The sequence below is a fragment of the Papio anubis genome, chromosome 15 (assembly GCF_008728515.1).
Source record: "Papio anubis isolate 15944 chromosome 15, Panubis1.0, whole genome shotgun sequence".
Lineage (NCBI taxonomy): Eukaryota > Metazoa > Chordata > Mammalia > Primates > Cercopithecidae > Papio > Papio anubis.
Window position 1 is genome coordinate 1,180,017 of NC_044990.1, and position 27,016 is coordinate 1,207,032.

Below are 27,016 nucleotides of genomic sequence, written 5' to 3' on the forward strand. Positions count from 1 at the left end.
ACCCTGTCCCTACTAAAAATACAAAAAAAATAAAATAAAAAGAAGAGCCGGGCGTGGTGGCGGCGCCTGTAGTCCCAGCTACTCGGGAGGCTGAGGCAGGAGAATGGCGGGAACCCGGGAGGAGGAGCTTGCAGTGAGCCAAGATGGCGCCGCTCACTCCAGCCTGGGCGACAGAGCGAGAGTCCGTCTCAAAAAACAAAACAAAGCAAACAGAAAAATGAGCTTGATATCTAAAAGGGTAAGGATGTTTACCCAAGTCATTGTATTTTCACACACTGCTGCACACATCACATGATTTGTCCCAAGAGTACAGCCAACAACAGTCTGCTATTTTAGCAGGATGGAAAGGGACTTCTTCCCCGACCCGAGAGGAGGATTGGGGAGTGCACGCGCAATGTTGTGCGCATGCGCAGTCCGAGTCAACCGTCCTTTTTGGTGCCGGGAAATGCGCAGGCGCGTCATTCCGGCGCCGGCTTTGGCGGAGGGGCGGGGCTTGTGCCGGCGTCTCTTCTTCCAACTGCAGTTTGTGGCAGCGCCATTTTGAATGTGCGGCTGCCGCGGGTGTGAGTCGGCGGAGCACGAGTTGCCGACTCGTCTACATAGCGGTCTCTTGATTGTCGATATTTTGTTGCCATAGGTGTATCTAGAGACGTATACATATATATAGACACGCTATATAGAAATCTAGGCCTGTATCCGGCGTCCGAGGCGAACTCCCTAAGATGATGTTAAGAGGAAACCTGAAGCAAGTGCGCATTGAGAAAAACCCGGCCCGCCTTCGCGCCCTGGAGTCCGCGGCGGGCGAGAGCGAGCCGGCGGCCGCGGCAGCCATGGCGCTCGCGCTTGCGGGGGAGCCGGCACCGCCCGCGGCCGCGCCGCCGGAGGACCACCCGGACGAGGAGATGGGGTTCACTATCGACATCAAGAGTTTCCTCAAGCCGGGCGAGAAGACGTACACGCAGCGCTGCCGCCTCTTCGTGGGGAACCTGCCCACCGACATCACGGAGGAGGACTTCAAGAGGCTCTTCGAACGCTATGGCGAGCCCAGCGAAGTCTTCATCAACCGGGACCGTGGCTTCGGCTTCATCCGCCTGGTGAGTGTCAGGCCGCCCGCGCGAGGGAACAAAAGGGCTGCCGGGGCGGCCGGGGCGGCCGCGGGGCCGTGGGCTGAGGCCCCCCTCGTCCTGGGACGCCGTCTCCGTGAGCTGCGGCAACCGTGGCGCCGCTCGGCCTCACCGATTCCCCTGGGCGGGACTGGCCGCTTCCCCTCGGGTTTCGAGTTCGCGGTCCCGGGATTTCCTGCGCGCTCGGTGGCCGCCGTTTGCCGCCGCGCGCCGGTCGTGCTTGCGGTGGCTGCGGGCCTGCTGCCCGGCGCGGGCCCGGGCACGGTGCGCTCTGCTCAGGCCGCGAGCGCTCCAGGGTTCCCCGTTGCCCGGGTACCGAAAGGGCCCGGGGGCAGGGGCGGGCGGCGTTTTGGGATGAGAATTCTTCAAGGCAAAAATTGTCCCATAATAGAAACGAAGTGAACGTCAATGTGGAACGGAAGCTTGAGTCGCACCAGACGAATCACTGGTGAGGGTCTATCCAGGAGACTTGCTTCTTAGACAGTTCTTCACATCCCATCCTTGGCTTCAACGACACCTATATGCGTTTAAGGGTAGACCACTTTATTTCTTTCTAAATTAAATTTGTTTATTTTAATAGAAATGGGGTCTCGCCATGTTGACCAGGCTGGTCTCGAACTCCTGGGCACGAGCGATCCTCCTGCCTTGGACTCCCACTTGATTTCTCACCTCAGAGCAGCTTGCTTTTTACCTCAAACTGCTTAGGTGCCCAAACTCTGTACTCAAGTAACGCCGTTTAATCTGCGGTAATGGGACGGTGTTTAATTTTATGTGTCTAATACAGTGTTTCTCTACCAAACATGCTGGAGAGTTCCACATTTTTATAGGGGGAGAATAGGTGATACACAGTACTACTTCATAAATTACTGATACATACCCTAGTATCAGAGTAATATAGCTTACTCTCTTGTAATCTAAATTTTGAAAAGTTTTCCAATAATTTATGCAAAAATTGTGATTCCTTTATATTTTTTAAAAATTTGAACAAGCCTGGCCAAACTCCATCTCTACTAAAAATACAAAAATTAGCTGGGCGTGGTGGTGCACGCCTGTAGTCCCAGTTACTTGGGAGGCTGAGGCAGAGGCTGCAGTGAGCTGAGATCACAAAACAAAACAAAAATAGCGAAGGTTTACGCCCTTTTTTTTTTTTTTTTTTTTTTAGACAGGGTCTCTCGCTATCACCCGGGGTAGAGTACAGTGGCGTGATCTCAGCTCCTGGGCTCAAGCAGTTCTCCTGCCTCAGCCTCCCGAGTAGCTGGGACTACAGTCATGCACCCCCAAGCCCGCCTAATTTTTGTAATTTTTTTGTAGAGGCAGCGTTTCGCCATGTTGCCCAGATTGCTTTCGAATTCCTGGGCTCAAGCGATCCTCCCGCCTTGGCCTCCCAAAGTGGAATTATAGGGTGAGCCACTGTGCCCAGCCTGGAGCTTTGACTCTCTTTCTTTTTTTTTTTGAGACGGAGTCTCACCTGTCGCCTGTGGCTGAGTGCAGTGGCTGATCTCAGCTCTCCACTGCAAGCTCCACTCCCCTGGTTCACGCCGCATTCTGCCTCAGCCTCCAGAGTATTGGGATTCTCATATATGCCTACTCCTCGGGCTAGTTTTTTGTATTTTTAGTAGAGATTTGCCTCACTGGTTAGCTAGGATGGTCTCTCATCTCCCTGACTCCTTGATCCGCTCTTGCCCCGGCCTCCCAAAGTGCTGGGATTACAGGCTTGAGCCACCGCGCCCGGCAAGCTTTGACTTTCAAAATTGGGTTCTCTGTCTGGACGATACAAAATCTTAATATGTAGAGAAAATTGTAGTTACGTGGTACTGTATTTTTATTACTTTTTTCTTTTTAAAAAAATTAATGTACTTCTAAAACCTTTAAGATACTGTTTTTTTGAGACGAAATCTTGCTCTGTCACCAGGTTCGAGTGCAGTGGCGGGATCTTGGCTCACTGCATCCTCCACCTACCGGGTTCAAGCGATTCTCCTGCCTCAGCCTCCCAGCTGGGACTACAGGCGCATGCGACCACGACCAGCTGATTTTTGTATTTTTGGTAGAGACAGGGTTTCACCCATGTTGGCCAGGATGGTCTCGCCCTCTTGACCTCGTGCTCCACCCGCCTCGGCCTCCCAAAGTGCTGGGATTTCAAGGGTGAGCCACGGCACCCAGCCAAGAGACTGTATTTTTTAGGGCAAACATTTCAACATATAAGCGGCTTCAAGAGAAGGGCAAATATTCACAACTGCTAATAATAATGAAATAGGGAAATTTCCTTAAAATTCGGGTTAAGTAATCATTAAATTTTGAATATTATAAATGCATTTCTTTATTTTTTGGACATTAGATAAACAGCTCGCCATTTGGTGAACATTTTTATGCAAAAGTTATCTTTTTTGGCCTGGCGCGGTGGCTCATGCCTGTAATCCCAGCACTTTGGGAGGCTGAGGCGGGCGGATCACAAAGTCAGGAGATCAAGACCATCCAGGCTAACACGGTGAAACCCCGTCTCTACTAAAAATACAAAAAAATTAGCCGGGCGTGGTTGCAGGCGCCTGTAGTTCCAGCTACTCAGGAGGCTGAGGCAGGAGAATGGCGTGAACCCGGGAGGCGGAGCTTACAGTGAGCCGAGATCGTGCCACTCACTCTAGCCTGGGTGACAGAGCGAGACTCCGTCTCAAAAAAAAAAAAAAAAAAAAAAATTTACATATAGTAAAGGGCACAAATTTTAAGTGTACTGGTTGGTGATTTTTTTTTTTCTTTTTTTTTCTTTTGAGACAGAGTGCCCACACTGGAGTGCAGTGGCATGATCATGGCTCACTTGATCAAGCCTCGACTTCCTGGGCTCAAGTGATCCTCACACCTCAACCCCTCAGGTTGCAGGGACCACAAGCACACACCACCACACCTGGCTAATTTTTATTTGTTTTTTGTAGAGACAAGGTCTCTCTCATGTTGCCCAGGCAGGTCTCAAACTCCTGGGCTTAAGTGATCCCTCCGCCTCAGCTTCCCAAAGTGTTAGGATGACAGGTGTGAGCCACCATGCCTGGCCACTGGTTTGTGAATTTTGACAAATGTATATGTCTGTTTAACTCAAACCCCTATCAAAATATACATGTTATTACCCCATAAAATGTCTTCATATTTTTTCCTATTCTCTCTTTCTTTCTTTTTTTTTTTGAGACGGAGTCTTGCTCTGTCATCCAGGCTGGAGTGCAATTGCATGATCTCGGCTCACTGCAAGCTCTGCCTCACGGGTTTACGCCATTCTCCTGCCTCAGCCTCCCCAGCAGCTGGGACTACAGGCGCACACCGCCACGCCCGGCTAATTTTTTTGTATTTTTAGTAGAAACGGGGTTTCACCATGTTAGCCAGGATGGTCTCGATCTCCTGACCTCGTGATCCGTCTGCCTCGGCCTCCCAAAGTGCTGGGATTACAGGCGTGAGCCACTGCGCCTGGCCCTATTCTTACTTTCAAGACTGTTTCTAAAGTCTACTTCTCAAGAGTTGTTGGATTATATGATGTATTAGGTAAGGAAGTGCCCATCTCTTTTTAGGTGTTTACTAACCGCTACTACTATTACTAGTGAATTAAAAGCAATAAACAAAATGACTGTTTAGAATGCAATCATCCCTCAGTATCTGGGGGGGATTGATTCTAGGACCTCCTCCAGTACTAAAATTCGTAGATGCTTAAATCCTTACACTGTGTAAAAATGGCATTGTTTTTCCATATTACTCATGCAATCCTCCTGTATACTTTAAATCATCTCTAGATTACTTATAATACCTAGTACAATGTAAATGCCAAATGAATAGCTGTTATGCTGTATTATTTGGTTTATTTAGTTATCTATTTGAGATGGATTCTCACTCTATCGCCCAGGCCTGAGTGTAGTGGCGCTGTCTCAGCTCGCTGCATTCTCTGCCTCACGGGTTCAAGCGATTCTGCCTCAGCCTCCGGAGTAGCTGGGACTACAGCCACATGCCACATGCCTGGCTAATTTTTTTTTTTTTTTTTTTGTATTTTTAGTGGAGGGTTTCACCATGCTGGCTAGGCTGGTCTTGAACTCCTGACCTCGTGATCTGCCCACCTCGGCCTCCTAAAGTGCTGGGACTGCAGGCATGAGCCACTGCACCCAGCCTATTTTATTTTCTTTTATTTAAATTTTATTTTTTATTTTAAAGGAATAAAGACGAGGTCTTGCTGTTTTACCTAGGCTGGTCTTAAACTCCTGGCCTCAACAATTCTTCCTGTTTTGGCTTAAAGTGCTGGGATTACAGGTGTGAGCTCTCTTACCCTGCCTGTCTGTGTTATTTTAAATTGTTTCTTTCCCGAATGTTTTCTTTTCTTTTTTCTTTTTTGACACCGAGTCTCTCCCTGTCACCCAGGCTGGAGTGCAGTGGTGTGATCTCGGCTCACTGCAACCTCTTGCCTTCTGGGTTCAAGAGATTCTCCCACCTCAGCCCCCGAAGTAGCTGGGACTACAGGTGCTTACTACCATGCCCTGGCTAATTTTTGTATTTTTTGATAGAGACTGGGTTTTGCCATGTTGGCCAGGAGGCAGGTCTTGAACTCCTGACCTCAAGTGATCTGCCTGCCTCAGCCTTCCAAACTGCTGGGATGACAGGTATGAGCCATTGGGCCTGGCCCTAAATATTTTTGATCTACTTCTGGTTGAATCCATGGATACAGAGGGATGAGTATGTCTCTAAAAAGGGTAACTTCATTTGTTTTTGGAAAAATAATTCTATAGGTAGATTTTTGCAATAAAGGGCAATAATTTCAAGCTGTCATGAACATTTTAGGGATTGAATAAAGAGCTCTTGTGACCTTAAGACATTTTTCATAAGATAGTATGTTTGTATTCTTCTTACATATACATGTAAAGCCTCTTCAGTTGTCCCTGGAGAGTTCCCATAACACAGTGAAAAAGACGTACTGCTATTACATTTACCAGTTCCTTATTTATTGTTTTAGGTGCTGCCCATATTCTACACCAACTTTGAATTCTCCAAGTAGAAGGAAGTTCTCTTACCTTGTAGTTTCAGCAATGAGCATATTTTTTAGTTTATAATAAGTGCATCTGTACACTTGCTTCTCTATATAATGGCGAGAACTGTTATAGCTTGTGAATGTTGCCTTTGTTTCTCTTCATGTGATGGTGAGAAATGTGTAACCCATGCCAGTATTTCAGGAGAAGTCATTAATAAGACATTGGCTAGAGCAAGGGGGCTCACACCTGTAATCTCATACTTTGGGAGGCTATGGCGAGTGGACTGCTTGAGGCCAGGAGTTCAAGAGACCAGCATAGGCAATATAGTGAGACCCCCCATCTCTACAAAAAATTAAAAAATTAGCCAGACTTGGTGGCATACATGCGTAATCCCAGCTAGTCGGGAGGGTGACGCAGGAGGATCCCTTGAGCCCCACAGTTTGAGGCTGCAGTAAGCTATGATTGTGCCACTGTACTCCAGGTTGGGCAATAGAGTAAGACCCTGTCTCAGGACACCTCCCTCCCCTTAAAAAAAAAAACCCAAGAACTAATAGTTTTTACATATAATATTGAAAAGAAATGAAAATAAAAAGAAAAGGTGATTTGTCTGGCTGTACAGAGGCGGGATGTTTTATTAAGACATAAAAAACAGGCCGAGTGCGGTGGCTCATGCCTGTAATCCCAACACTTTGGGAAGCTGAGGTGGGCGAATCTCGAGGTCAGGAGTTCGAGACCAGCCTGGCCAACATGGTGAAACCCCGTCTCTACTAAAAATACAAAAAATTAGCTGGGGGTGCTGGCGTTCGCCTGTAGTCCCAGCTACTCAGGAAGCTGAGGCAGGAGAATCTCTTGAACCCGGGAGGCAGAGGTTACAGTGAGCCGAGATTGCACCATTGTGCTCTAGCCCGGGTGACGGTGCCAGATTCTGTCTCAAAAAAAAAAAAAAAGAAAAGAGATGAAAAACATAAGGGTGTGGAGAGAATTATTCCTTTGATGATAGTTTCTAGCCAAGTTATTGTTATTTTTTATTTTTATTTTTTCTGAGACAGAGTCTTGCTCTGTTGATCAGGCTGGAGTGCAGTGGCGCCATCTCGGCTCACTGCAACTTCTGCCTCCTAGATTCAAGAGATCTCTTACCTCAGCCTCCCAGGTAGTTGGGATTAAGGTGCCCGCCACCACGCCCAGGTAATTTTTGTATTTTTAGTAGAGATGGGATTTCACCACGTTGGCTAGGCTGGTCTCAAACTCCTGACCTCAGGTGATCCGCCCGCTTCGGCCTCTGAAAGTGCTGAGATTACAGGGGTTAGCCACTGTGCCCAGCCTCTAGTCAAGTTATTAATATGTTTTTAATATATGTAGGAGATTTTAAAACTATATTGCTTTGAATATTTAATAGTTGGTAACTAGCCTTATGAGGAGCTAATCTTTATTTGTTTGTTTTTTTTTTGAGACGGAGTCTCGCTCTGTCGCCCAGGCTGGAGTGCAGTGGCCAGATCTCAGCTCACTGCAAGCTCCGCCTCCCGGGTTCCCGCCATTCTCCTGCCTCAGCCTCCCGAGTAGCTGGGACCACAGGCGCCGCCACCTCGCCCGGCTAATTTTTTGTGTTTTTAGTAGAGACGGGGTTTCGCCGTGTTAGCCAGGATGGTCTCGATCTCCTGACCTTGTGATCCGCCCGTCTCGGCCTCCCAAAGTGCTGGGATTACAGGCTTGAGCCACCGCGCCCGGCCCAGAGGAGCTAATCTTTAAATGATTACTTTTAACAAAACAACGGAGTTCGGACCTTTTAATTAAAATGTTTAAAATGATGATTGAATAGTTAAAAACCCTGTGATACCAAAGTTAAAAGATACAAAATCAAATCGACCCTGTCAGCCATTTGCTAAAGCTGCCTAGTTCTCCATAGAAGCCAAAGAGTGTTTTAAATTTTTTCTGTTACTATCATCTTCTAACAATGTTTTTTCTTCCTAAAAAGGAATCCAGAACACTGGCTGAAATTGCAAAAGCAGAGCTGGATGGCACTATTTTGAAGAGCAGACCTCTACGAATTCGCTTTGCTACGCATGGAGCTGCCTTAACTGTCAAGAACCTTTCTCCAGTTGTTTCCAATGAGCTGCTAGAGCAAGCATTTTCTCAGTTTGGTCCTGTAGAGAAAGCTGTTGTGGTTGTGGATGATCGCGGTAGAGCTACGGGAAAAGGTTTTGTAGAATTTGCAGCAAAACCTCCTGCACGAAAGGCTCTGGAAAGATGTGGTGATGGGGCATTCTTGCTAACAACGTAAGTTTTAAATATCTTGTCCTTCTTCTATCCATTTACATATGGGCTTCTCTTTGTTCTGGAATTCTGTCTTTCCTTGCAGTTGATACTAGCATATGGTAAGTAGGTGTTGAGTAAATATTCAGTGAATACAAGTAAGAAATTTTTGTGTACTTGTAGGAGTCAAGAGTCATGTACTTTCTTCAAACTTCAGAGTTTAAATCTCAGCAGTGTTTTGTATTATGATTTCATTTAACTTACTGAACATATATATACAAAGTAAAATCTATGAAGTTAAGATAATCCTTTCAGAAACTGTTACCAGCTTTATTGACATCTAATTTACCTTCATAAAAAGCACCTCAGGGGTGCGGTGGCTCAAGCCCCAGACTTTCAGCGGGTAGATCACCTCAGGTCAGGAGTTCATGACCAGCCTGGCCAACATGGCAGGAAACCCCGACTCTACTAAAAATACAAAAATTAGCTGGGCATGGTGATGTGCACCTGTAGTCCCAGCTACTGGGGAGGCTGAGGCTCGAGAATCACTTGACTCTGGGAGTCGGAGGTTGCAGTGAGCCGAGATGGTGCCAACTGCACTCCTGCCTGGGTGACAGACTGTCTCAAAAAAAACAAAAAAACAAAAACAACAAAAAAAAACACCTCATCTCTACTAAAAATACAAAAATTAATTGGGCGTGGTGACACATCCCTGTAATCCCACCTACTCAGGAGGCTGAGGCACGAGAATTGCTTGAACCTTGGAGGCAGAGGTTGCAGTGATCCCAGATTGTGCCACTGCACTCCAGCCTGGGTGACTGAGTGACCTTGTCTCAAAAAAAATAGTACCTTGGGCCAGGCTCGGTGGCTCACGCCTGTAATCCTAGCATTCTGGGAGGCCGAGGCAGGTGGATTGCCTGAGCTCAGGAGTTTGAGACCAGCCTGGGCAAATGGCGAAACCCTGTCTCTATTAAAAATATGAAAAATTAGCCGGGCTTGGTGGTGTATGCCTGTAAGCACAGCTACTTGGGAGGGTGAGTCACCAGAATTGGTTGAACCTGGGGGACAGAGGTTGCAGTGAGTTCAGATTGTGTCATTGCACTCCAGACTGGGCGACAGTGCAAGACTCTGCCTAAAAAAAACAAAAACAACAACAACATAAAAACATCTTGGGGGCTGCGTGGTGGAGTGCACAGTAGTCTCAGCTATTTGCCCTGTTGTCCCAGCTATGCAGGAGGCTGAGATGGGAGGATCACTTGTGCCTAGGAGGTCAAGGTTGCAATGAGACCCTGTCTCTGTTTAAAAAGAAAATTAAAAAAATAATAGTAATAAAATAATTTAAAAAAAAATTCTGTTGTAGAGCTCAATGAGGTGGTTTTTTTTTGGTTTTTGTTTTTTTGGTTTTTTTTTGGGAGATGAGTCTTACTCTGTTGCCCAGGCTGGAGTGCAGTGGCAACTCGACGAACTGTAACCTCTCCCTCCCAGGTTCAAGTAATTCTTCCTCAGCCTCCCGAGTAGCTGGGATTACAGGCGTAAGCCACTGTGTCTGACTAATTTTTATATTTTTAGTAGAGATGGGGTTTCACCATGTTGGGCAGGCTGGTCTGGAACTCCTGACCTCAGGTGATCCGCCCACCTCGGCCTCCCAAAGTGCTGGGATTACATACATGAGCCACCATGCCTGTCCTGTATTTTTGTAGAGACTGGATTTCACCATGTTGGCCAGGCTGGTCTGGAACTTCTGACCTTAAGTAATCCACCTGCCTGGGCCTCCACAAGTGCTGGGATTACAGGCATGAGCCACTTCGCCCGGCTGAGCTCAATGAGTTTTAACAAACATATGTACTCATGTAACGCACTGCCATAATAAAAATACAGAACACTTCCATTACCCCACAGAAGTTCTCTTGTGCCCTTTTACAGTTATTTTGTACTCTACCTGCCTTAGATAGCTATTTCTGTTACTATAAATACGTTTTGTGTTTTCTAATATTAAGTGAAATCATATAGTATGTATTCTTCTGTGTCTGGCTTCTCTTGCTTAGCATGTGTTTATGAGATTTCATTCATATCTTCGTGTGTATAGTATTTTGTTCCTTTTTATGGCTGAGTCGTATTCCATAGTATGGACATAACTGTGTTTTGTCCGTGATATATGGATGGATATTTGAGTTGCTTACAACTACTGGCCATTGTGAATAAAGCTACTATGAGTATTTGTTTACAAGGCTTCTTGTAAATATTAGGCTTTCATGTGACGTAGGTAAATATTTAGGGGTAAATTCTGTATGTTTAACTTTGTAAGAAACTGCCAAGCTCTTTTCCATAGTGGTGTACCATTTTACATTCCTACCAGCAATGAGTGAGTGACTTCTAGTTGCTCCATATTTTACCCACACTTGGTGTTTTTATTTTTTATTTTTTTTTTATTTTATTATTGTTATTTTTTGAGACGGAGTTTTCGCTCTTGTTGCCCAGGCTGGAGTGCAATGGCGCCATCTCAGCTCACTGCAACCTCCGCCTCCTGGGTTCAAGCAATTCTCCTGCCTCAGCCTCCCAAATAGCTGGGATTACAGGCATGCGCCACCATGCCTGGCTAATTTTATATTTTTAGTAAGACGGGGTTTCTACATGTTCGTCAGGGTGGTCTTGAACTCTGGACTTCAGTTTGGCTTCCCAAAGTGCTGGGATTACAGGCGTGAGCCACCGTGCCTGGCCTTATTATTATCATTATTATTATCATTATTATTATTATTATTATTATTTTGAGACGAAGTCTTGCTCTGTCATCCAGGCTGGAGTGCAATGGAGCGATCTCGGCTCACTGCAGCCTCTGCCTTCCGGGTTCAGGTGATTCTTCTGCCTCAACCTCCCGAGCAGCTGGGACTATAGGTGCGTGCTACCACGCCCGGCTAATTTTTGTAATTTTAGTAGAGATGAGGTTTCACCAAGTTGGCCAGGATGGTCTCCATCTCTTGAGCTCTTGATCCGCCCATCTTGGCCTCCCAAAGTGCTGGGATTACAGGTCTGAGGCAGTGTGCCTGGCCTATTTTTAATTTTTTAATTTTTTTTAATTTTAGTTTTTTTACTTTTTTTTTTTTGAGATGGAGCCTCACTGTTGCGCAGGCTGGAGTGTAGTGACGTGACCTCGGCTCACTGCAACCTCTGCCACCAGGTTCAAGCAGTTCTCTGCCTCAGCCTCCCGAGTAGCTGGGATCACAGGTGCCTGCCACCACGCCCGGCTAATTTTCGTATTTTTAGTAGAGACAGGGTTTCACCATCTCGATCAGGCTGGTCTTGAACTCCTGACCTCCTGATCCACCCGCTTGGCCTCCCACAGTGCTGGGATTACAGGCATGAGCCACCATGCCCAGCGTATCTTTAATATTTTGTTAATTTGTTTTTTGAGACAGAGTCTCCATGTGTCACCCAGGCTAAAGTGCAGTGATTCCATCTCGGCTCACTATAATCTCTGCCTCCTGAGTTCAAGTAATGATTGTGCCTCAGCCTCCTGAGTAGCTGGGAATACAGGCGTGCACCACTATGCCTGGCTAAGTTGTTTTTTTTTTTTTTTTTTTTGCAGTAGAGATGGGGTTTCGCCATGTTGGCTAGACTGGTCAGGAACTCCTGGCCTCAAGTGATCCACCTGCTCAGTCTCCCTGAGTGCTGGGATTACAGGTGTGAGCCACTGTGCCCAGTTGCACTTGGTGCTTTTTAGACTTAGATATTCTAGTTAGTTTAGCGCAATCTCATCATGATTTAAATTTTAGCTTCCTCATGACTAATGATGAGCATCTTTTCATGTGCTTTTTGGCCAATTACATATCTTTCCTGAAATACCTAAAATTTTTTTGTCCATTTTTTTTAGATGTCCCCCTTGTTCTTTTTTTTTTTTTCTGAGACAGAGTCTCACTGTGTCACCCAGGCTGGAGTGCAGTGGCGCGATCTCGGCTCACTGCAAGGTCTGCCTCCCGGGTTCACGCCATTCTCCTGCCTAATCCTCCCGAATAGCTGGGACTACAGACACCAGTCACCATGTCTGGCTAATTTTTTTTGTATTTTTAGTAGAGACGGGGTTTCACCGTGTTAGCCAGGATGATCTTGATCTCCTGACCTTTTGATCCGCCCACCTCAGCTTCCCAAAGTGCTGGAATTACAGGTGTGAGCCACCGCACCCGGCCCCTCTTTGTTCATTTTTAATTGGGCAGATTGTCTTCTTAATGAATTATCAAATCTAGATATGTCTGTATCATAAATCTTCCTCCCAGTCTGTGGCTTGTTTTTAAATTTTCTTTTCTTTTTATTTATTTATTTTTTGGGGACATGGTCTTGCTCTGTCACTCAGGCTGAAGTGCAGTGGAGTGATCTCGGCTTACTGCAGCCTTGACCTCCTGGGCTCAAATGATTCTCCTTCCTTAGCCTGCTGAGTAGCTAGTACTGCAGGCGTGCGCCACCATGCCTGGCTAATTTTTTGATTTTTTTTTTTTAAAGTAGATACGAGGTCTTGCTGTGTTGCCCAGACTGGTCCCTAACTCCTGAGCTTAAACTATCCTCCTGTCTTAGCCTCCCAAAGTGCTGGAATTACAGGTGTGAGCCATTGCATCTGTGAAGTGTTTTAACTTTAACAGTGACCCTCAAGAGCAGATGTTTTTATATTTTGTGAAGTCTAGATTTTGTCAATTTTTTTAACTTTCTTTTTTTTTTTTTTTTTTTTTTTTTTTGAGACGGAGTCTCGCTCTGCCGCCCAGGCTGGAGTGCAGTGGCCGGATCTCAGCTCACTGCAAGCTCCGCCTCCCGGGTTCACGCCATTCTCCTGCCTCAGCCTCCCGAGTAGCTGGGACTACAGGCGCCCGCCACCGCGCCCGGCTAGTTTTTTGTATATTTTAGTAGAGACGGGGTTTCACCGTGTTAGCCAGGATGGTCTCGATCTCCTGACCTCGTGATCCGCCCGTCTCGGCCTCCCAAAGTGCTGGGATTACAGGCTTGAGCCACCGCGCCCGGCCGATTTTGTCAATTTTTTTTTCTTGTATGGTTCTGTGTCCTTGTATGATCTTTGCCTAAGATTGCAAAACTTTTCTTACGTTTTCTTGAGAAATTTTATAGCTTTTACATTTATACATTTTGAGTGTAACGTAAAAATCCTTTTTATTGTGCAGGTCTCCAGTTGTTCGGCACCATTAATTGAAAAGATTTATGATTTCCCCTTTGTTACCCTGTTACCCTTGCATCTTTATTTAAAAAACCTGGGAAAAAAATCTGTACTTTTTTGATTTCATTGACCAGTTTGTCAGTTCCAAAATCGTACTTGCTTAATTACCATATTTACCCTAAGCTTTGAAATCAGGTTATAATCATCCAATTTTATTTTTTTAGGTATTTAGGTTCTTTGTATTTGCTTATTGTATGGTGCTGTCAGCTCTTGGTTGGGATCATTCAGATGTTTTAGGGTTTAGAGAATTGAATTTAAAAGTTTTTGTTTCCTGGCTCCATGGAGCTTAGTTGCTGATTTGTAAGCATTTTAAAACTTATTGTTGACTATTTTTTTTTTTTTTTTTTTTGAGACGGAGTCTCGCGCTGTGTCACCCAGGCTGGAGTGCAGTGGCGCGATCTCGGCTCACTGCAAGCTCCGCCTCCCAGGTTCAGGCCATTCTCCTGCCTCAGCCTCCGAGTAGCTGGGACTACAGGCGCCCGCCACCACGCCCGGCTAGTTTTTTGTATTTTTAGTAGAGACGGGGTTTCACCATGTTAGCCAGGATGGTCTCGATCTCCTGACCTCGTGATCCGCCCGCCTCGGCCTCCCAAAGTGCTGGGATTACAGGCTTGAGCCACCGCGCCCGGCCTATTGTTGACTATTAAGCATTGATACTAAAACTGAGATTCATGCTATATCTGCTGTTTTACAACACAGTCTTGTCAGAGGCTTTGCTCTTATTCTCTTTCCTTAGAGAATGCTCTTCAGATTGTCATAGATTTTGCTTTTCCATTTTATTTTAATTTAATTTTTAATTTTTTAATTTTTTATTTTTAATAGAGATGGGGTTTCACCATAGTGGCTACGCTGGCCTTGAACTCCTGGCCTTAGGTGATCTGCCTGCCTCAGCCTCCTAGAGTGCTGGGATTACAGACGTGAGCCACTGCTCCAGGCCTAATTTTTGTATTTTTTGTAGAGGTGAATTTTGTCATTTTGCCCAGGCTGGTCTTCAACTCCTGAGCTCAAGCAATCCACCTGTCTCAGCCGGCTGCAGCCTCCCAGAGTGCTGGGATTACAAGTGTGAGCCATTGTTCTTGTCCTTTTTTTTTTTTTTTTTTCTTGAGGCAGTGTCTCAGTGTGCCTCCCAGGCTGGAGTGCAGTGGCATGATCACAGCTGATTGCAGCCTCGACCTGCTGGGCTCAAGTCATCCTTCCACCTCAGCCTCCCAAGTTGCTGGGACTATAGGCATGCACCAGCCACCCCATGCCTGGCTAATTTTTGTACTTTTTGTATTTTCGCCACATGGCCCAGGCTGGCCTTGAACTCCTGGGCTCAAGCGATCTGCCCGTTTTGGCCTCCCAAAGTGCTAGGATTACAGTCACAAGCCGCCGCTCCTAGCTGGTAGGATTTAATTTAATTAATTAATTTATTTATTTATTTGAGACAGGATCTCGCTCTGTCACTCAGGCTGGAGTTCTGTGGCATGTTCTTGGCTCACTGCAACCTCTGCCTCCTGGGTTCAAGCGATTCATGTGCCTCAGTGCCTCAGCCGCCTGAATAGCTGGGACTACAGATGTTCACCACGCCTGGCTAAGTTTTGTATTTTTAGTAGGGATGGGGTTTCACTATGTTGACCAGGCTAGTCTCGAACTCCTGACCTCAAGTGATTCGTCTGCGTCGGCCTCCCAAAGTCCTGGGATTACAGGCGTGAGCCACCGCGCCCCGCTGCAGGCTTGCTCTTTTTTTTTTTTTTTTTTTTTTTTTTTTTTTTTTTTTGAGACGGAGTCTCACTCTGTCGCCCAGGCTGGAGTGCAGTGGCCGGATCTCAGCTCACTGCAAGCTCCGCCTCCCGGGTTTACGCCATTCTCCTGCCTCAGCCTCCCGAGTAGCTGGGACTACAGGCGCCCGCCACCTCGCCCGGCTAGTTTTTTCTATTTTTCAGTAGAGACGGGGTTTCACCATGTTAGCCAGAATGGTCTTGATCTCCTGACCTCGTGATCCGCCCGTCTCGGCCCCCCAAAGTGCTGGGATTACAGGCGTGAGCCACCGCGCCCGGCCAGGCTTGCTCTTTTAAACTCTTTCCTGCACGCTTTTCCTGTGCAGAAGAGTACAAAAATAATTTTGTACTTTTCCTATTTTATGTTTATATTTGAAAGGGATTACTTTTTCCAACATTTTATTTGCTTTATCATATCTTTCCATTAAATGAGATTACTTTTAGACAAAAAAAAAATTCTTTAAGAAAAACATTATAATATTTCCATTGCCTGTTGAAAGTAATGAGTTATCTAGAAAAACCTGCTAGTAAGTATAAATTACTACTTAACTTTTGAGGAAAGCAACATTAATCCTTGATAAACTATCAGTGCTAATTGGATCCAATTTTAGTTTTTTGCTTTCTTTTTTTGTAAAGATTGATATTTCCTTATTTGTTATTTGTAGTTATTTGTAAAGATTGATACTTCCTTATTTCTTAGAGGTCTTCAAAAGAACAAAAAGAAAAATTAAAAAAAATTAAAACAAGCTGAATTGTAGTAGTAGGCACCTGTAGTCCCAGCTACTCTGAAGGCTGAGGTTTGCTTGAGTCCAGGAGTTTGAGACTAGCTTGAGTAATGTAGTGAGACTGTCTCTCAAAAAAAAAAAAAGAAAAAAAAATTAGATCCCTTTTCTTAAAATTACCACATAGATCTATTGTGTCATTTTGTAAATTTAAGATATCATTGTTAGATCCTAGTGATTTTATTTTTTCTCCATCATAAAATATTTTATTAATATTATCATCCTGTTAATCCACTGCATGGCAGCCTGGGCAACAGAATGAGACCCTGTCTCAAAAAAAAAAAAAAGAAATTACATACGCAAAACATTGCGTATCTTTTAAGTCACTTTTTTTTTTTTTTTTTTTTTAAGGCAAGTTCTGCTGTCACCCAGGTTGGAGTGCAGTGGCATGATCGTAGCTCGTTGTAACCTGGAATTCCTGGCCTCAAATGATCCTCCCACTTCAGTCTGCCAGAGTGCTGGGATTACAGGCAGAAGCCATCTTGCCCGGCCCTTAAGTCGCCATGTTTTTAGTACTGTATATTCTACCTTGTTTCCACAGTTCTAAGGAAAGATCAGCCACAATGAGGAAAGATCAGTCACAAATATGTAATTTGTATTATATATCATTACAGAAAACATGAAAACCCCAGATGTATACTAGTTGGTATGGTTAAAAAAATTATTGTGCATGCATGCAGTGCGTAAAATGGTGCCATTTTACATTGAGTACATTGGATATCTGGAAAAAAGCTTGTATAGGTGATTCACTTTATGTAACGTTATGCATATATCCAACAGAAAGGCAAGTCTTAAGTGGTTTTCACAAAAATGTGATCAGAGCTCCTCTCCACATGTTAGGATTTCAGGGGCCTTCTTTCTTCTACAAAACTTACTATTTAAGTTTTTCCACAATGAAACATTTTTCAAGTGTTTTTGTAAATAAATTAACGCTTTAAATTTTGGTATTTTCAGGCCTGAAAGAACACTGAAATACTTTTTCCCCTCTTACCACCCAAAAAAAACCTTCAGTTTTTTTTTTCCAAGACAGGGTTTCAGTCTGCCGTGCAGGCTGAAGCGCAGTGGTGTGATCTCTGCTCACTGCAACTTCCACCTCCTGGATTCAAGCAATTCTCGTTCCTCAGTCTCCTGAGTAGCTGGGACCACAGCTGCCGCCCGCCACCACGCCCAGCCAATTTTTCTGTATTTCTTAGTAGAGATGGGGTTTTACCATGTTGGCCAGGCTGGTCTTAAACTACCGACCTCAGGTGATACACTCGCCTTGGCCTCCCAAGGTGTTGCGATTACAGGCATGAGCCACCACGCCCAGCCAACTTCACTTTCATTTAATGAACTCTCTTTACCAAGAACTGTGCTAAGTGCCCTACTTTTCTTCTTTCGTTATCATAACAACCCTATGATGCGCTGCTATCCCATTTCACCGATGAGAAAACTTCGGCTAGTGCGGGTGAACCTCCTAGCTGAAGGATACATAGCTCATAACCTGCTCTAAACCCCAGGGCCTCAGTACCGAAGCCTCTCTCTTTCAGTCCTTCACGTTTATAACCAAACTAATGATTGACTTGGTGGTGAAATGGGGAGAAAAACAAAAATCCAAGCAGTAACTTCAGATTTAACATTATGGTTGAAGACTTTGATTTGTTTCTTTTCCGTCTGTTTTCTACTTTTTTTGTTTTGAGACAGAGTCTCCCTCTGTCTCCCAGGCTGGGGTGCAGTGGCACGATCTCGGCTCACCGCAACCTCTGCCTCTTGGGTTCAAGCAATTCTCCTGCCTCAGCCTCCTGAGTAGCTGGGATTACAGGTGTGCGCCACCACGCCCAGCTAATTATTTTTATATTTTTTAGTAGAGACGGGGTTTCACCATATTAGTCAGGCTGGTCTTGAACTCCTGGCCTTGTGATCCGCCTGCCTCGGCCTCCCAAAGTGCTGGGGTTACAGGCATGAGCCACCGTGCCTAGCTGTTTTCCACTTACTGTATACTTACATTTGCAAAAAGAGTAACCTGGGCAGACGTAGTCGCTCATGGCTGTAATCCCAGCACTTTGGGAGGCTGAAGCGAGAGGATATCTTGAGCCCCGGAGTTTGAGGCTGCAGTGAGCTGTGATTGCGCCACTGCACTCCGGCCTGGACAACAGAGTGAGACACTGTCTCAAGAAAAAAGAATAAATTTAGTTATTATACCTATGGCAAACAGAATTTGAGTTTTTTTTTGTTTGTTTGTTTTTGAAATAGTTTTGCCCTTGTTGCCCAGGCTGGAGTGCAATGGCACAGTCTTAGCTCACTACAACCTCCGCCTCCTGGGTTCAAGTGATTATCCTGCCTCAGCCTCCCAAGTAGCTGGGACTACAGGCATGCACCACCACACCCAGCTAATTTTTTGTGTTAGTAGAGACGGGATTTCACGTGTTGGTCAGGCTGGTCTCAAACTCCTGAGTGATCCACCTGCCTTGGCCTCCCAAAGTGCTGGGATTACAGCCATGAACCACTGTGCCCGGCCTTAGGTTGAGTTTTACAAACTTTGGTTATACCTAAAGATGAAAGTGAAATAAACAAGATGAGTCAGAAGGTGGACAAAGGGAGCTTCTATAGGGAGTGGTGTATGTACAATGAAACCATAGATGTTAACATTTTAGCATGTGTTCCAATAAATAAAAATAAGATACAGTCCCTTAAGTAATTCCCTTGTACACAATACATACCCATGTTCCTTGGTCTTTTTATGTTGTGTAATTGATGAATGTGGTTGTGATTGATCTTTGCTTACTGGTTTATGTGTCTCTAGAAGTGGAATTGTAGGAGCAAGATGAATATAGAGAGAGAGTGGTAGAGGGAGACTATAAATTTGTTTGTATCGATTAAGTTCCCTCTTAGAAATCTGTACTTCTTCTCTCCCATACTGTGTAAGAGTTGTCTAGTGGCCCAAACTTACATGTGAAAAGTTTACAATTTGTTAAAATCTCTAACATATTTGAGAGTACAGAGATGTCAGAGTTTTCTTTCTTACTACTGATTACGGTTTCCCTTGGCTTCATATACTTTTGTCATTTCTGATGAATGACATATTATCTGCTTAGTTCATTTTTCCCTCTTAATTCTCTGTTTCTAAAGTTTGTTTGAAGGGGGGTGGTCTTGTGTTACTGGAGGGGTTTGCTTATTTCTTTGTTGGCCTCTGCTCAGGTGTACCTCTTGTCTGGTTCTGTTACTGTTCTTTGTTTGTGGCCCTGCCATAGCTTCCAGCAAATGAATGGTCCATAAAATGCATCATTTTCATTTTGGCCCTGGCCTTTTTGGGTACTTTTAGAAGTACCATGTCTTAAGTCTCTTTACCTTTGGGTTCCTATTCAGTTTATGTGAGGTTTCTGTAATCTCATTTCACCACTTCATGATGTTCCATACCTGCTTTAACTGTTTCCTTAAAATGTCTTCACTAACTCAGTAATAATTTTGAAAAGTTATTTTGTGTCTTTTCTTAACATTTAGGATCTAAAGTCTGTGTTAATCTCTGGTATTATGTGTAAGAGAAACTTTTGGAGTCCAAAAACCCCCTTCATCTCTCTAGCTTAGTTTTTTCTCTCTGAAGCATCACTGTTTTGAAGGTAGTATAAATAGATTTTAATTGCATGGTGAAGAGCCGATCTCAAAGGAAATTTTAATATCAGTGTGCCATCCATTCTACTTATTCCTCCTCCCCTCCATGAACTCTGCTTTTCTCCTGTTTTACTCAAGAAAACAGTAAAGAAGGAGGGCCTCTAGTCATATCTTTCATCACCCACTCTTCTTGTCACTTCCTTCTCCCAACTTTTCTCCTTGAATATCTGGTGTCTTCTGCCTTCCCTCTTTCCCTTTTGTCTGGCTAACATCTTTTATTTTTATTTTAATTTAGAGATAACGTCTTGCTTTATTGCCCAGGCTAGAGTTCAGTGGCTTTATCATAGCTCACTGCAGCCTCAAATTCCTGGGCTCAAGTGATCCTCCCACCTCAGCCTCCTGAGTAGTGTATGCCACCTGGCTAATTTTAAAATATATTATAGAGACAGGGTCTCGTCATCTTTCCCAGGCTGGTCTCAAACTTCTGGGCTCCAGCCATCTTCCCCGCCTCTGCTTCCCAAAGCACTGGAATTACAGATGTGAGCCACTTCGCTGACATGTTTTAGATCTGATTCTCAGCTTTAACATTATTTTTTTTTGAGACAAGAGTCTCGCTCTGCCGCCTAGGCTGGAGTACAGTGGTGCGATCGCCACTCACTGCAACCTCTACCTCCTGAGTTCAAGCGATTCTCATACCTCAGCATCCTGAGTAGCTGGGACTACAGTCATGTGCCACCACGCCTGGCTAAATTTTGTAGTTTTAGTAGAGATGGGATTTCACCATGTTCGCCCCGCTGGTCTCAAACTCTTAACCTCAGGTGGTCTGCCTGCCTTGGCCTTCCAAAGTGCTGGGATTACAGGTGTGAGCCACTGTGCCTCCTGGCCAACATTTTTAAGAACTTTCTGAACAATACTGATCGATACAGAGAAACCGGGTGGTGGGCACAGGTGGGTGGGTTGAGGTGGTGGGACATGTTGATGATAAAGATATATACTTAGAAAATGTCTCACTTGCCGGGCGCGGTGGCTCAAGCCTGTAATCCCAGCACTTTGGGAGGCGGAGATGGGCGGATCACGAGGTCAGGAGATCGAGACCATCCTGGCTAACACGGTGAAACCCTGTCTCTACTAAAAATACAAAAAACTAGCTGGGCCAGGTGGCGGCGCCTGTAGTCCCAGCTACTCCGGAGGCTGAGGCAGGAGAATGGCGTAAACCCGGGAGGTGGAGCTTGCAGTGAGCTGAGATCTGGCCACTGCACTCCAGCTCGGGCGACAGAGCCAGACTCCGTCTCAAAAAAAAAAAAAAAAAGAAAATGTCTCACTTGAGATAAATGTCTCAGAAGTATCATTTGTACTCATAAAAATCAGTCAATAGCTGAAACAGTGGCTAGGATGATGACCACACATATAAAACATGAGTTAGGTACAAACTCATTTTCATCATACTTTCTAAATGTTAACTATAGCTGTTACGCTGGTTCATGATTGTTGCTTTATTTACTCATCTTTTTGTGGCTTTTGACAGTCATCTCTCTCTGGCTCAGTAAATGTTTATTGACTGAATTTTTTTTTTTTTTTTCTCGAAATGGAGTCTTGCTCTGTTGCCCAGGCTGGAGTGCAGTGATGCAATCTCCACTCACTTCAACCTCTCCCTCCCGGGTTCAAGCAGTTCTCCTGCCTCAGCCTCTTGAGTAGCTGGCACACACCACAATGCCCGGCTAATTTTTTGTATTTTCAGTAGAGACGGAGTTTCACCATGTTGGCCTGGATGGTCTTGAACTCCTGACCTCAAGTGATCTGACTGCCTTGGCCTCCCAAAGTACTGGGATTATAGGCGTGAGCCACTGCTTCGGCTATTGACTGATTTTTATGAGTACAAATGACACTTCTGAGACATTTTTCTCAAGTGAGACATTTTCTAAGTATATATCTTTATTATTATAAAACATTTCTTTTAAGAAGGTATTAATTCTTGGCACCGTGTTAATTTTTATGAATGCTTTTATACCTATCCAGGACCCCTCGTCCAGTCATTGTGGAACCCATGGAGCAGTTTGATGATGAAGATGGCTTGCCAGAGAAGCTGATGCAGAAAACTCAACAATATCATAAGTAAGATTTTATTAATAGTTAATTTGTGTGTGTACTATTAAGGGTGTTCATTACATTTGTTTTCAAATATTGTTGGATTATGAGGTGTCTGTTTATTTATATAATCTGGGTAATAGAGTGGTCTAGTCTACATGGAATGCTAGTTTTCTGTTTTTTTTTTGAGATACTGTCTTGCTCTGTTGCCCAGGCTGGAGTGCAGTGGTGTGATCTTGGCTCCCTGTAATCTCTACGTCCCACATTCAAGTGATTCTTGTGCCTCAGACTCCCGAGTAGCTGGGATTACAGGCATGCACCACCATACCTAGCTAATAGTTTTCTTTTTTCATATGGGTAAAACATACTAATTTTTAAAGAAATGTCTACTTTTATAACTGGGGCAGGGTGGGTACTAGGACACTGTCAATAATATTTATGCCAGAAAAACAATGAAAATACCTTTTTTTTTTTTTTTTTTTGAGATGGAGTCTTACTCTTGTCACACAGGCTGGAGTGCAGTGGCATGAACTCGGCTCACTACAACCTCCACCTCCCGGGTTCAAGCGATTCTCCTTCCTCAGCCTTCCAAGTAGCTGGGATTACAGGCGTGTGCCACCACGCCCGACTAATTTTTTCGTGTTTTCAGTAGAGATGGGGTTTCACCATGTTGGTCAGGCTGGTCTTGAACTCCTGATCTTAGGTGATCTACCCGCTTTGGCCTCCCAAAGTGCTAGGATTACAGGCGTGAGCCACCACGCCCAGCTGAAAATACTTCTTAAGTTTTATTTTATGCTTCAAGTCTATTGTAGGTTAAAAGGAGACTTTTGGTGTGCCAGGATGGAGCAGGATATTCCTAGTTTAATAACCTGGCACAGTGGAAAAACTTTTAGAGGTTGCAAAAAATAGCTCATTTTCAAAATGTTGTATGTTTATTCTTTTGCCCTTTCACTTAGAATAATACAAGTATAGTTACATTAACTGCTTATATGAGTGCATTCTTTTTAAGTTTATAAAGCTTTATTAAACATTTCAAATAGCTGTGCAACGAACACACCAAATAAAAGTTGTAGAATAGCAGTCCAAATGTTTCACAAGTATGGCCTCACAGTCCCATTCCCTAGATGGACTGCCTCCAGTTCTGTTCTCTGCCTGTGCCACCTCCCTTTCCCCTCCAATTACTTTACTTTTGGAGAGTGCATTATATTTTTAAAAATCAGTCACTTATTTAATTTTTTTGCAGGGGAGGAATGAAGGGTTTTATTGAAAATGAAAGTACGCTCTGCAGCGTGGGCCTGAGCATAGGGGCTCGAAGGCCCTGTTACAGAGTTTTTGTGAGTTTCAATACCCTCTACTTGGGGTATGCCCTGTGTAAATGAAGAGGATGAAGTAAAGTTACAAAGTCATTTACTTGGTGTATGCCCTATGGAGAGGATATTTCCTGTTATAGCTGAATTGTGAATTGGCCTTCTGTTCCCTGCTTCCAGACTCTATTTTCTTGCCTCATCTCCCCACTTAGAGATGTGATCCTCATAAATCTTTATGGGAGGCAGAGGAACCAGTGGTCTTTTTTTCTGTAACTGCTTCATGCTGACTTGGGTTGTAGTCTCTACCTATTGGGGATCACAGAACTCTCGCCCTGCTCCATCTAGTGGAGGCAGGGTAGCTTCTCGATGGCTAGGGGTGGTGTCTTCGCCTGGAACTGGCTGGAACCTTTGTTGCATGATCATCTGAAGCTTGATGGTCTCTCAAGGGTTCCAGTGGATGCACAGTTCCAAAAGTGTGGAGGGACCCTTTTCATTTATGAGACCATGAACCCAAAGTTCAAGGTCCCAAAGTTTTGTTGTAGTGTGGATGGCAAGGACAGTCTTTCTTTCTTTGTTTTGAGATGGAGTCTCACTCTGTTGCCCAGGCTGGAGTGCAGTGGCGTGATCTCAGCTCACTGCAGCCTCTGCCTCCCAGGTTCAAGCGATTCTCCTGCCTCAGCATCCCAAGTAGCTGGGAGTATAGGCGTGTGCCACCATGCCCAGCTAGTTTTTTTGTATTTGTAGTAGAGATGGAGTTTCACCATGTTAGCCAGGATGGGCTCAATCTCCTGACCTTGTGATCCGCCTTCCTTGGCCTCCCAGAGTGCTGGGATTACAGGTGTGAGCCACCATGCCCGGTGACTGTCTTTCTTTGATGTTTCCAGAAGATTCAAACCATAAAACACTTTCTTAGGGCTGGGCGTGGTGGCTCATACGTGTAATCCTAGCACTTTGGGAGGCCAAGGTGGGTGGATCACGAGGTCAGGAGTTTGAGACCAGCCTGACCAACGTGGTGAAACACTGTCTCTACTAAAATTACAAAAATTAGTCGGGCATGGTGACATGCACCTGTAATCCCAGCTACTCAGGAGGCTGAGGCAGGAGAATTGCTTGAACCAGGAGGCAGAGGTTGTGGTGAGCCGAGATCGTGCCACCACACTCCAGCCTGGATGACAGCGAGACTCCGTCTCAAAAAAATAAAAACGTTCTTTACCCTTTTGCCAACATGCCAGGCTTCTGGGTTCTGTCTCCCTGAGCGGTCGTAGTGAACCTGCTTGACTTCCTCCTGGCCGGCTCACCAAAATATGGTAACAGTGGAGAGTGTCCAAGTTCTTGGCGTCTTGAACAAAGAATTGGACAAAATGCCCAAACAAAGCAAGGAAGGAATGAAGGGTTTTATTGAAAATGAAAGTAGCACTCCACAGTCTGGGAACGGGCCTAAGCATAGGGACTCAAAGGCCTGCTTATTTATTTTTTGAGAGTGTCACTTTGTTACCCAGGCTGGAGTGCAGTGGTGCAGTCTCAGCTCACTTCAACCTCCACCTCCCAAGTTCAAGTGATTCTTGTCCCTCACCCTCCTGAGTAGCTGGGATAACAGGCCTGCGCCACCACACCCAGCTAATTTTTTGTATTTTTAGTAGAGATGGGGTTTCACTATGTTGGCCAGGCTGGAGTCAGAACTGCTGACCTCAGGTGATCACCTGTCTTGGCCTCCCAAGGTGCTGGGATTACAGGTGTAAGCCACTGCGCCCGGCCCACTTACTTATTCCATAAATAAAACTTGGAGTGCCTTTGTGTTAGCCACTGTTTTAGGTGTTGGCAGTGTAAGTCAAGCAGGTAGTTGGATTTATACCTAGGATTTAGAGCAACCGTCCTGCCTGGATTTATGAACATGATATTTTAAAGTCAAAACACCAAACCTTGAACCTTGGAGTTCTCTAGTGTGTAGAGATTTGGAAGATCAGAACAAATCAATAACGACTGAGAAGGGAGCATTCATTCATTGGAATGGCGGGAAGAGCCATCAGACTGTGTCCTGGAAGCAAGGGAGGAGAGTATTTCAGGGAGGAAGCATTAGCATTAGCATTGATTATTATTATTATTATTATTATTTTTTTTTTTTTGAGGCGGAGTCTTGCTCGGTAGCCCGGGCTGGAGTGCAGTGGCCGGATCTCAGCTCACTGCAAGCTCCGCCTCCCGGGTTTACGCCATTCTTCTGCCTCAGCCTCCCAAGTAGCTGGGACTACAGGCGCCCGCCACCTCGCCCGGCTAGTTTTTTGTATTTTTAGTAGAGACGGGGTTTCACGGTGTTAGCCAGGATGGTCTCGATCTCCTGACCTCGTGATCCGCCCGTCTCGGCCTCCCAAAGTGCTGGGATTACAGGCTTGAGCCACCGCGCCCGGCCCAGCATTAGCATTGATTATAATTCATATCTATTCTTTTTTTTCTGGAGACGGAGTTTCACTCTTGTTGCCCAGGCTGGAGTGCAATGGCGCGATCTCAGCTCACCACAACCTCCGCCTCCCAGGTTCAAGCAATTCTCCTGCCTCAGCCTCCCTAGTAGCTGGGATTATAGGCATGTGCCACCACGCCTGGCTAATTTTGTATTTTTAGTAGAGACGAGGTTTCTCCATGTTGGTCAGGCTGGTCTCGAACTACCGACCTCAGGTGATCCACCCGCCTCGGCCTCCCAAAGTGCTGGGATTATAGGCATGAGCCACAGCCCTGGCTTTTTTTTTTTTTTTTTTTTTGGGGTGGAGTTTTTTGCTCTTGTTACCTTGCCCAGGCTGGGAGTGCAGTGAGGCGCCCGATTGAGCTCACGCAACCTCCGCCTCCCAGGTTCGGTGGGGATTTCCCTTACTGTGTTTGGCAGGTTGGTCTTAGAGAATACGGCCCGTTCGTGATCCACCAGCGTGGCCTCCCAAAAGTGCTGGGATTACAGGTGAGAGCCCCACCCAACCTAATTCAATGGCATCATTTACTCATCTTCAGAAATGCTCTCTCTTTTTTTTGAGACAGATCTGGCCCTGCTGGGCTGAAGTTAGTGAATTATGATCGCTGACTCAGTGCAGCCTCTACCTCCTGGTCTCAAGTGATCCTTCCGCCTCAGTATCCCCTAAGTAGCTGGGACTGCAGATGTGGGCCAGCATGCCCATCTAATTTTTTAATTTTTTTGTAAAGACAGAGTTTCGTCATGTTGCTCAGGGTGGTCTAGAACTCCCGGGCTCAAGTGATCTGCCCGCATTGGCCTCTCAAACTGTTGGATGTATAGGTGTGAGGCACTGCACCTGGCCACAATGCCATTTTTTAAAGGGTTCCTGTGATTTCCTCTTCACTTAACTTTTTCCTTGTTATAGGTCACCATTGCAAATTTGAAATAAAGCATACGTTTGGATTTGGGAGTTGGAGAACTAGAAGTACAAAGTTGTTACAAGAATAGACTTTATAGACAATATTTGTTTATATAGTTAATGATCTCAGCAAACCTTAATAAGAGCTAGTTATGGCTGGGCATAGTGGCTCACGCCTGTAATCCCAGCACTTTGGGAGGCCGAGGTGGGTGGATCACCTGAGGTCAGGAGTTCGAGACTAACCTGGCCGACATGGTAAAACCCTGTCTCTACTGAAAATACAAAAATTAGTCCGACGCGGTGGCACGCACCTGTAATCCCAGCTATTTGGGAGGCTGAAGCAGGAGAATCGCTTGAATCCAGGAGGTGGAGCCGAGATTGCGCCACTGCACTCCAGCCTGGGCGACTGGAGTGAGACTTTCTCAAAAAAAAAAAAAAAAAAAAGAGCTAGTTCTGTTCCCACTTTTTTTACTAAAGATTTATTCACAGAAGAAAATGCTCACAGGGTCTGGCGCAGTGCCACATGCCTGTAATTCCTGCACTTTGGGAGGCCAAAGCGGGTGGATCACCTGAGAT

The 27,016-nt window shown here is 45.2% G+C and overlaps 1 protein-coding gene across 10 annotated transcripts in view; it reads left to right on the top strand.

Annotated features, from left to right (window-relative positions):
* Nucleotides 1–214: 214 nt before the first annotated feature.
* The window catches only part of PSPC1 (paraspeckle component 1), a 118,183-nt gene continuing 91,381 nt past the window's right edge, over nt 215–27,016 (top strand). For 4 of the 10 annotated variants that reach the window (XR_002518226.2, XR_001896650.3, XR_002518225.2 and 1 more), the window contains exons 1-3: nt 215–1,094; nt 8,082–8,383; nt 21,715–21,810. Coding sequence is in view for 4 of the 10 variants with exons in the window: in XM_017951121.3 (XP_017806610.1) it covers nt 723–1,094; nt 8,082–8,383; nt 21,715–21,810 (770 nt within the window). In the remaining 6 variants the exon portion in view is untranslated. The remainder of the gene's footprint in view (nt 1,095–8,081; nt 8,384–21,714; nt 21,811–27,016) is intronic. The other 6 variants (XR_001896649.3, XM_021929481.2, XR_001896651.3 and 3 more) reach the window with 4 other exon arrangements.